The sequence below is a fragment of the Brachyistius frenatus genome, unplaced genomic scaffold (genome assembly GCF_029030835.1).
Source record: "Brachyistius frenatus isolate BFR_SWC_R1_liver_20210118 unplaced genomic scaffold, ASM2903083v1 Contig_382, whole genome shotgun sequence".
Taxonomy (NCBI): domain Eukaryota; kingdom Metazoa; phylum Chordata; class Actinopteri; family Embiotocidae; genus Brachyistius; species Brachyistius frenatus.
In genome coordinates, this window is record NW_027210981.1 from 151434 (window position 1) to 162500 (window position 11067).

The 11067-nt window shown below is 45.5% G+C and overlaps 1 protein-coding gene across 1 annotated transcript; it reads right to left on the reverse strand.

Moving 5' to 3' along the window:
• Positions 1 to 696: 696 nt before the first annotated feature.
• Positions 697 to 10076, reverse strand: drd4b (dopamine receptor D4b). Its single transcript, XM_069724579.1, has 4 exons — positions 9536 to 10076; positions 8435 to 8547; positions 6077 to 6672; positions 697 to 1213 (listed from the first exon to the last, which is right to left on the reverse strand). Exons 1-4 carry the CDS (start codon positions 9785 to 9787, stop codon positions 1011 to 1013), a joined length of 1164 nt encoding a protein of 387 aa, XP_069580680.1. The 5' UTR covers positions 9788 to 10076; the 3' UTR covers positions 697 to 1010.
• Positions 10077 to 11067: the final 991 nt, after the last annotated feature.

Genomic DNA, 11067 nt, shown 5'->3' on the forward strand with positions numbered 1-11067 from the left:
CGTGGATGACGATGTTAGCGTACTCGAGTGCCGAACGTTAACGTGAACGCCGGCCGTCGAAGGAGTTGGGAGATCGTACTCGGTACAGATCAATCGTACTTCGTCTGGACGCGCTCAGTCGACTTTGTGTTCATCAAAGCTATCAGAGGTGGATCCTTGCCCAGATTCAGATGACAATATCAATTCATATCTTCCCATCCAGGCTCAAACTACATGAAGATGTGTAGCGTCGCATAAATACTGGAAACAGAAGGAAAAGGTTCAAAATGTCCGTCATCAAAAACACAAGCTGCTCTAAAAGAAAAAAGAAAAAGAAAAAGTAGACCCGTCATATGAAGATAGTCGAGTACGATTCTACTTCAGGCATAGACACACAAGCTCTTTTTCCAGTCTTCATGCTAAACTAAGCTAGCCAGACATGACAGTGGTGTCTTCCCTGTAACCAATCAGCAGCAAACTCAGAATGTCCAATTTAAGTTCGTCCCAGAAAGTCGACGTGAGCGGATGATTTTAGAGGATCGTTTCTGGCCATTCTGCTCAGTTGAAGCTTATTCAGTCTTTTCCGGAACCTCAGGGATATTTTAGCCCTGAGATGATCCTTTCAGGCGGTGGGGCTGCTCAGGCTCGGCACAAATCCCCTCGTTCTTCGCTGGAACCAGCAGACCGCGACCACAACCGAGGCCGGTGGAGCGTGAACGCCGAGAAAAGAAGAGCTGAATGGACAAACTGGAAATCTTCGCTTCAGACAGGAGAGTCCGTGTTCAGCTGCTTTCCACCGAAACACGACGAGTTCCTTTGTGCAGGCGGATCAAAGAAGTACAAAAGAAACTTTAATCCCTGTAACTACTTTCATTATCAAAGGTAGAAACTTTCGGCAGATATCATCAACCATCTTCCTCTCGTACGGAGTTCATCGGTTGAACCTGAATCCTCCGACGTGCTGCAAATCCTCCCAAAGCTTCTGTCCCGTCGCTTCACGGCGTCGAGAGTCCGCGGAGGGAAATCTGGCGTCAGCAGCAGCTGCGGAAACACTTCTTGAAGAACTTCTTGAACTCGGTGTTGAAGATGGTGTAGATGATGGGGTTGAGGGCGCTGTTGACGTAGCCCAGCCAGGTGACGGTGCTCATCAGGCCGGGAGGGACGTCGCAGGTCACGCAAACGGCTCGCGTCGTGTGGACCACGAAGAACGGAGTCCAGCAGAACAGGAAGCAACCTGCAGGACATCAGGAGACGCACGTCAGCTCGTCACATCCAAATCAGCATCTACAGATTCACAACTTCTTCAAACATGTTCCAACATACATCCGGGGGTATAATATTGATCGTACAATTAACAGACTCAAAATGACATAAATCAACAAAGCGACTCATCTCAGGTCTCACTGCTCAAATGTCGGCAAGGAAGATTTCTTTCAAACAAAAACTTATTGTCCTTTAAACGGAGTCCTGCGGTGACATCTATTTAGTCACTGAATTTTCATTTTAGTTCCACATACATAAAGATCAGCTTGTAAAATAGGGATTTATTTAATTGATTATCTGCATTTTAACAAAAACCAGAGTAATGGTTGAACTTGAAGGCAGTTTTTAATCGAAATACAACCGAATAATGAATCTCATTATTTTCTTCTTTTTTTTTTTAAGAGCTGTGAAGCGGCTGCATCATCACTCTTAATTAACACTCCATAAAATAAACTTCAAAAGGCACCAACAGTTAGTTTCTGCCTCCGTGAGCGTACGAACATCCGACCGTTTCATTGTCGTGATATCTCGAAAACATCTCAAGGATATTTCCTCAAATTTGGTACAAAGGTTTCCTTGGACTCAACGATGAACTGATTAGATTTTGTTTCCCTCCTCCATCAGTCAGCTGTCAGTCTCCCTCCATCTGTCCAGAATCACGTGACCACATGTGGACGATGGACAGTCTGTCCTTCTGTCAATCAGTGATGGCATCGATTCACGGGAATGGGACGTAGGTGAGGCCACAGTGACCTTTGACCTCCAAAATTTAATCAGTTCATCCTTGTGACCGTGTGAACGTTTGTACCAAATTTGAAGATATTTTATCAAAGCGTTCTTAAGATATCATGATCAACAAAATGGAAGGACGTGAGGTAACTAACCTTTGACCCCCAAAATGTGATCAGTTTATTGTCGGGGCCAAATGAACGTTTGTGCCAAAATTTGGAAGAAATTCCATCAAGATTAGTGTCACCAGTTCAGGATCTGACCTCCTCCTGTCAATCATTACGGTGCTGAATAACGGTCTGAAACATGATGATGTCACAGGGAAGTTAACCTTTGAACTTTCGGAAATAAAATGGCATTAATCCAAATCATTTTATCCTGTATAACATGTGTAATTTTTTTTTTTAATTATCAGTATTTTGAATTATGGAGAAAAACAAACGAATGTTTTGTGAGGTTGCCAGCGAACCTGCAAAATCGAATCAGGTCATCGTTGAGTCCAATCGAACATTTGTGCTAAATTTGAAAACGTTCCTGCAACATCGCGTTCACAATCACAGAGGCATGAACGAAAAACCAGTCGTGCCCAAACTTGGTCTGAAAATGAAAAGCAGCCAGTTTTTGCAGTTTCTCTCTAATTTTAATTCACAATTTGCTGAAAACCGATTATTAAGATATCTGCAGGTTATTCTTCAATTTATTCACTGATATTTTCAGCTGTTGATGAGATTTATGGTGGATGAAAGTAGAAACTGAAACATTACAGTCAGAAATCTTAATGTTTTTACTTTAATAATAAAACCAGCATTTAACATATTTTTCTCTGAGGAAAACCTCGACTGTTTTTCCAAAACTAAAGTAACAAACTTCTCGTCCTGCTGACTGATCTCATCCATCTCTTCTTTCCTTCCTCTCGCGCCTCGGCAGCCGGATTCATCAGGAAACGCGTCAAAATAAAGAATGATGTGTTTCACAGTAAATGATTCACGACCCGACTGAGTTCATCAGCGACGAAGAAGAAAACGTACGACCGCCTCATCACTTTAACTCAAGATGTCGCTGCTTGGGGGGTTCGATGCATTTTACATTTCTTGACTTTTTTTTCCTTGACTCGCTTCCAAGATAATTTCAGCGCTGGAGTTCTCAAAGAGGCGAAGATGCATGTTTATTATAAAGCGACAACAAAGACCGAGGTCGGAGGGTCCAGTTGAGTTGGTGTGAAAACGTGATTTACAGCCTCCTGAAACGAATCTCTGCGTCGTCCCAGGACCACGAACACCGAGAAGCTCTCCGTGGAGCCGGAAATGATAACTCACCTTAATAAGCTTAGTTACCCCGATCGCCGTGTCACCGAAACAAACCGAGGCCGTTCGTCTCAGCTGTCGACTCGCGTCGGCGATAACGCGCACGCGGTGATTTATGAGATGGATGGAAGTCACTGTACGCCTTTATTTTAAGAAGATTGGAGGAATTTGCATAATATGCTGCAGCTGGACTGTCAGCAGGACACTTCGTATTTATGAGATGCGTTCTAACAAAACCACGGTGAACGTTGGGATTTGTTTTGCACCGACTTCTGTAAAGATCCAAATAGTCGAATAAACACGTCAGATTTACCAGAAACTATCGTACATTCAAAATTCTGACTGTGACGCTGGTTCTGATGCAATCAGCATCCATCAGTGATGTCATCAACTATCAGTGATGTCATCAACCATCAGTGATGTCATCGTTGGTTTGTGAACGTTATGAATCCTCCAGTTCAGATTCTGTCCGTCACCATCTTTGCTAGTTCGGAGCGGTTTGGAGCAGGAAGTGACCATATTTGGACGAGCTGGGGGAGGAGCCAGAGGTGGCTCTGACCGATCTGATCGGAAACCTGACGATACTACGTCCCGCCCACCGATAGCTGTAACCTGACTGCACCACATTTTTGCACAAATTAAATTAAAAAGCGAAAGTTGGAGTTTTGTAAAAACAAAAAGCTGAATTATTGCCTGTTATTTATGTTCCTGAGTGGTTTCGTGGGTTCCGCACGCTGCAGCTGAAGCTTTGTTCTGCGTGTTCAAAGTCTTTGTCTTTAATTATTCTAAATGGTTTTATGGTCTTACGACACAACACGCTGCTCCGTCACCAAAACAGAGCTGGAAGGAACTCTACTGCCGTCCTCGATGGTTCAACCTCGGTTTAGAGTCGACGTTCATTTACTGGACAGAAATGAGAGAATGAAACGGAGTTATGTCTGTTGTTGGTTTCTTTCTCTTTGCGTTTGTGCCGGTGAGATGCTGCAGCTGTAAGTTCAGGTGTTGCATAATAGTTGGATTGAAGACTTAAAGCTATGAAGTTGTTGCTCGACGAGAAGCGACGCTTTTGTCCGCAGGGTCGGCAGTTTCCAGAGCTGCAACACAAACATTAATTAGAAGTAGACACAAAGTGCAAAAGTTAATTAATAGTAGTGAAGTTCACTTTATCTCCCGGATGAGGTAAACGCTTCGCTGAATGCGTCACAATTCAGGTAAAAGCTCGGGCTGAAAACATGGTGGTGGTGTTTGATTTGGTTCGGCGGCGTCACACCGAACTGCAGCACTGATTTTAAACAGGACGTAATTAACTTCCTGAACTGAGCAGCTTTAAAAACACTTCAGCAGCAATTTCAACCTCCATTTCCTGCCTCAGTGAGTCAACCGATAACTGGAATAGAAAAATAAAAGGTGCTTTGGTTTCGATGCTCTTCGGGAACAACGAGCCTTGAAAGTGGAGAAAAACAACATTTGCACATGAAAAACTTTGATTAGTGAGAAAACTTTTTCTACGAGAAAACAAACACCTAAAATAAACGTTAGCTGTCTGACGTCCCGTTGTGAGACGTGTTCATGTGAAGAGCGGATATGAACGCCGCCCTTTCGTTGTGTTCAAGACCTCAAATCTTTCCGCAAGCTTCGAGTTCTCCAGTTTGGATTTTAACTTAATAAACTGTCATTTCATTCATTTGGAGTTTTTGTTGGTAATTTAATAAAATATCTGACCAAACTGGGCATGGTATTTTTTTTTTTTAAATCGTCGTCATTATACCTTTGCATTTCCAGCGTTACATTAGCCGCCTGCTAAATTGTTTTCCTCAATAGTTTCTAGATGCCGACGAGGAATCTTTTGGCATCCGTGTTGCTGTTGCCTAGCAGCAATGTTTGCACGACTTAATGACGTGAACGCCAAACGTACACACAACTTCCTGTATTGTAACAACTAGCTCATGAATTTCATTTGAAGGCAGCATTCAGCTGACAGGCGACACTGTTCGAGTCCAAAAACACAGCTGCAACTATCACTATTTACCACAGGTGGCGCCAAACAGAACAATACCAAGTTCATTTATTTCATTTGACTTCCGGCAGCTTCGTGTGCAACTCTGAGGTCACATTCTGAGAATACGACATGGCTGATGTGTAACCTGACTGCACCCCAGGCCTGTCAATCAAACAGACACGCCCCCAAAAACAGGTCTTCTTGAATCTTCTTTTCTAATGAATGAGGGATTATTTTCAGATGGACCTCCAGAAAACTAAGAAGAAGGAGTGACTTTAGCTAACAACACCGAGATAACTGATGGACACATTTTATTCACTTTGGATTTGATGAGAGAAGTTGAATGGGAGTCTATGGAGCCGGAGGCTTTTTGGAGCCGACCTCTAGTGGCACTCGCTGGTATTGCAGCTGAAGACACTTCTGGATCAGAACCATTTTACAGACCTGAAGCTACGAACTCTTTTATAAACAGTCTGTGATTGTAAACGGAGATCACTGAAACCTCCTGCGTCATCGCCTCGCATGAACAAACAAATGAACGTTCTCTCCAATTCAGTGACTAGAAACCAAGAAACATGATTAGAATTCACATCCATGCAGCTGAACTTGTTCATCTTTGTGTGAAGCCTTTCGTGACCAGATTTAAAAAGATTTAAGCGGTCAAAGAAGAAGATCGGTGTTGCTGAGCTGATATCGGCAGGTGAAATCTACAAATGGAGCCCGACGCTGGACGACATCACAGCAGCCGTGAATCCAGCGCGGTGAAGTACTGACTGGTGGTTACCGGGTCACGAACACTCACCCACTACGACCGGCAGCACCCTCATAGCTTTCCTCTCGCGACCGTTGATCTTGGCTCTCTTCTTCATGTGCTGCTGGTGGACGAATGTCAGCGTGGGCACCGAGTTCTCCCGGTACTGCCGAGGATACGGGATCTCCTGCTGGATGTAGTCGCCGGTTTCGTCCAGCCTGCACTGGGCCAGGTCCCTCTCGATGATCCTGGGCAGCGGCATGGGCAGCGGGCCGGGGATGGTGCCGGTCAGCTGCGGCAGGGCGGTGGCGATAGTGGCGTGCTGCAGCTTCCTGCAGGCCTCGATGCTGCTGCGCAGCTTGGCCTTGCGCGACTCCTCCCAGTGCCGCAGCCCGCGGAAGACCCCGAAGTAGAGCAGGAGCATGATGGGGCAGGGGATGAAGAAGGAGCACACCGAGGAGTACACCACGTAGGTGTTGTCCTCCAGCTTGCACTCGCTGGGGTCGCGGTCGGGAACGTCGTTGATGCCGAAGACCACCGGCGAGGCGACGGCGCAGGACAGCAGCCAGGTGGCCGACAGCAGGATGATCTGACGGTGGTCCACGTGTCTACGGTTGTAATTCAGCGGGATGGACACGGCGATGAACCTGAGGACGAGAGGGGGACACCGAAGGTCTTAACCAACCGTCAACCATCAGTGATGTCATCATCCATCAGTGATGTCATCGTTGGTTTGTGAACGTTATGAATCCTCCAGTTCAGATTCTGTCCGTCACCATCTTTGCTAGTTCGGAGCGGTTTGGAGCAGGAAGTGACCATATTTGGACGAGCTGGGGGAGGAGCCAGCGGTGGATCTGACCGATCTGATTGGAAACCTGACGATACTACGTCCCGCCCACCGACAGCTGTAACCTGACTGCACCACAGGCCTGTCAATCAAACAGACACGCCCCCCAAAACAGGTCTTCTTGAAATGTATTTTCTAATTAATGATGGATTAGTAATTATTTGACAGGATTATGAGCAATTTTTTTTTTCATTGTTGTAACTGGTAGTGCCCCGCTCCCCCCCCCCACATGAAAACCGTGACGTGAACTGAACCGTAGATTTTTGAGACGAAAGAGAAGTGAGGAAGATCTTGATCAATGGATGATGCTGAATCATCATTATTCTGAAGAATGAGCCGACGCCGATCTATTTCTAACCTTCTTACACTACAATCAAAAATCAAGTTTGTATTTGAATTTGATGGCAACAACACGTCCCAGAAAAGTCTTTTAACAACACTCTGTAAACATCTGGGAACTGAGGAGACCAGTTGGTGGAGTTTTGAAAGGGAAATGTGGTCCCATTCTTGTCCGAGATATGATTTGTGTTCACAGACGATGGTTTTCACAAGTGTTCCTGAGCCCATGCAGTGATTTCCACTCCAGAATAGTGTGTTTTTAATGCAGTGCTGCCTGAGGGCCCGAAGATCACCACCATCCAATATTGGTTTCCAGCCTTGTCCCTTGTGTTCAGAGATTTCTCCAGATTCTCTGAATCTTTTAATGATATTATGAACCGTAGACGATGAAATCCACTAATTCTTTGTAGTTTTACGTTGAGGAACATTATTCTCAGATTGTTGAACTATTTTCCAACACAGTCTTTCAGAGTGGTGAACCTCTCCTCATCTTCACTGCTGAGAGACTCTGCCTCTCTGAAATCATCTTTTATACCCAATCATGTTACTGATCTGTTGCCATGGTAACCTGGTTAGTTGTCAGATGTTCCACCAGGTGTTTTTTAGTGTTACACAACTTTTCCATCTTTTGTTGATCCTGTTCCACATTTTTAGAGACGTGTTGCTGCATCAAATTCTAAATGAGCAGATATTTCACATCAAAACTAAATTTCTACGGTTCCACATTTGACGTGTTGTCTTTGGTCTATTTTAAAAAAAATTAAAAATGGGTTTAAGTGATTTGCAAATCATTGCTTTCTGTTTTTATTTAGCGTCCCAACTTTTTGGGAAACTTTGTTGTACTGGCAGACTTGATGTTTGATTGCAGTTTTAGAAATTTACTTTCAAATCAGTTTTTTATGCTGCGCTAGAAAAAGACACCAAAGTACCTTCATACAGCCGAAATGAAACCTTTCAGAGTTTTGAGACTTGAATCGATGGAAATGTTTGTTCTGCACATCTGTTACTTCAACAATCACCCGTCTGGAGTTTTGTTTTTGTTCCTTGCAGGTGGTTTGTGAACGACGTGATGAAGATAACGAGGGACGATTGTGTCTCGCAGCCTTTTTTTCAGCTGAAGAATAAAACGACAGCGTTAAAGCTTCCGATCGATGAGGCTCCGCCTCCTCAGCCAACCGAACGTCTTCGTCCTGTGACGGTAGGTCGACGGGCGTCTCACCTACCTGTCCACGCTGATGGCACACAGGTTGAATATGGACGCGGTGCACAGCATCACATCCATGGTCATCAGGCCGTCGCATATCAGCATGTTCAAGGACCAAACGCCACCCTGGAACTACACACACACACACACACACACACACACACACACACACACACACACACACACACACACACAGGAAGTAACACACATCAGTTGCCCCCAATCTGAAGTAATCCTCTTGCGTTTGCACCACAGCAGCTCACAAACATTCCCAGTGGAGAACTCGACTCTCCGTCCGTCGTCTCGTCTTCAGATTTAAACTTCTAGTCTGACTTTTCTAATCCAGCGGCCGCTTGCAGACTAAACGCAGCGAGATTAACGGCTGCAGCCGCTGGTTCAGGTAACGAGATCACAAACAGCAGCTGATTAGGGAGGATTTACGAGGGGGGGGGGGGGGTTTAGATAGACAGGCGAGCATCAGGTGGCTTTTTAATGCCCTGATGAGGAACACATTATTGTCTTTGAAGCTGGTCTTGTGGATCTCCTCTGTCGTTAATGAATCCTGATTGCAGAGCTGAGACACAGCAGGAACTTTAATTATTCACTGTGAACACAATCTCACGTCTTCATCCGGTTTATGTGATGCTTCAACCTGCAGACCTCCACGTGGGCAGCTCCGTTTGGGCAGCTCCGTTTGGGCAGCTCCGTTTGGGCAGCTCCGTTTGGGCAGCTCCGTTTGGGCAGCTCCGTTTGGGCAGCTCCGTTTGGGCTTCCAGGTTTCTTCATTCATGTAAACTAACTGCAGTTTCCAGCTTCTGCAAGATCTCTCACCAACTACGGCACCTTTAAAATGCATATTTCTTTATTTGATATTTGAACTATATTTGAGTTTAATTTGATCTGTTCTCATGAGTCTCATTTCTTTTCTATATTTGTAAAATGTTCCTTTATTTTCTGTTTTCATGTGAAACACTGCAGGTCATTTTCTTGTCTGAAGCACTTTGAGCTGCATTTCTTTTTATTAAAGGTGCAATACAAATAAAGTTTATTAACCTCTGACCCTGTGGTCCCCGGCAGGTCCTGGTGAGGCCCCCGGTAATCCCCCCGTACCGGTTCTTACCTCTGCGTAAACGAAGAGCGGCAGCACCAGCACCGCCAGCAGCAGGTCCGCGAACGCCAGACTAACGATGAAGTAGTTGGTGGTGGTTTTTAGAGCCTTCTCCAGGTACACGCTGACGCACACGAGCACGTTCCCGCCGGTGATGATGAAGATCAGCAGGATACCGAAGATGAGCGCGGGGAAGTTGTAGTGCGCGGCGGCTGCGGCCGCCGGCAGCGTGTCGTTGTTAGGACCGGAGGAGTTGACCGACATGGTCGCCGCAGACTGTCCGACAGAGAGGAGCTCTCTCCGGGGCGGTTCTCATCTATGAGCCGCGTCCAGCCGCCCGGAGAGAGGCGGGAGGGCCCCAGGGGAGGTCGGTCGAGCTTCTCCCGGGAGGAGGACGCTCAGGCTCGGCGGTGAGCCCGGTGCGCTGCGCTCTCCGTGCGCAATACCGCGCAGCTCGCCGCATCCAGACTCCAGTTAACTCCTCCCCGCAGCTCCGGATTCACGTTCCCCTCCGGATTCAACACACTGCGGTCACGGAGAAGTTTCATGGAGCATTTTGTCTCCCCGTCTCCTGCAGGAACCAGCTCTCAGAGGACGAATCACAAATCAACAGCTTAAATCCGTCCGCACAAATCTGCTTACTGGAGCTCTGCGCGCTGCGTGCGTGAACTCTCTCCGAGCGGCGACCAATCAGCGGCCGGCAGACGGAAAACAATGTGCTAATCAATTACTGCTCCGATATATTTTTACACGGAGGAAACAATATGTCACGTCGGAAGGATACAACCAGCCCGCAGCGCACCTGAGACCGCACCTGTCCTCCAATCAGGTCCGATGTGGCGAGCAGCGAGAAATGACACCTGGAGAGACGCTCGTTTTATTCACCTTCAGAGTGTCAGGCGGGCGGGGTGACGTCACAGTGAGCTGCTTTAAAAACACCGCGGAGACTCACTATTAACAGACTTTCTGTTGTTTTACAGGTTGTTTTAAATGGTGTCAAATTACGGTAAATTACTTTTAGTACAAAATATCAACCACAAAATGGAGATTGTAAGTTTTAAACATGATTAAAGTGAAATTACATTAAATTCGATGTCAAAAATAACAAAAACGGAGAAAAAGACATGATTTATTATATTTGTTATATTTGTTATGTAATGGACAATTTGTTTGTGCGGAGGAAAAAGTAGTCGGTAGTTTAGAAGTCAAACATAAAAGACGAAGGTGAAACTGAAGTTTTTAACGTCAAAAATTATATCAAGTAATTAAAAAGATGAATTCTAATTGTAACTGAGGCTAGCCAGGTGAGACGACGCCACCTAGGGGTCCCAGGAAACAAGGATCTCCAAGAAATCGAATTGAATAAATAAAAGGCGGGAATACGTGGCTACGAGATTTTATAAGATGTAGCTAGCCAGCTAGCAAACTAATTAAGCTAACATTAGCTTCGTCAGTTTATCAAAAAACTGCGTTATGAGTTTGTCTTTAAAATAAATGAGTGTAAATGAGCTCTGAAGGCTGCAGGATGTTTAAACTCAGGGAGC

What these genes read in the sequence shown, in the direction of transcription:
- drd4b (XM_069724579.1), bottom strand. Translation starts at nt 9,787, where the DNA reads ATGTCGGTCAACTCCTCCGGTCCTAACAACGACACGCTGCCGGCGGCC. An exon ending in CGCTCTTCGTTTACGCAGAG is followed by an intron (nt 8,548 to 9,535) that starts GTAAGAACCGGT and finishes GTGTGTGTGTAG; the next exon opens with TTCCAGGGTGGCGTTTGGTC. An exon ending in GGTGCTGCCGGTCGTAGTGG is followed by an intron (nt 1,214 to 6,076) that starts GTGAGTGTTCGT and finishes GATGTCCTGCAG; the next exon opens with GTTGCTTCCTGTTCTGCTGG.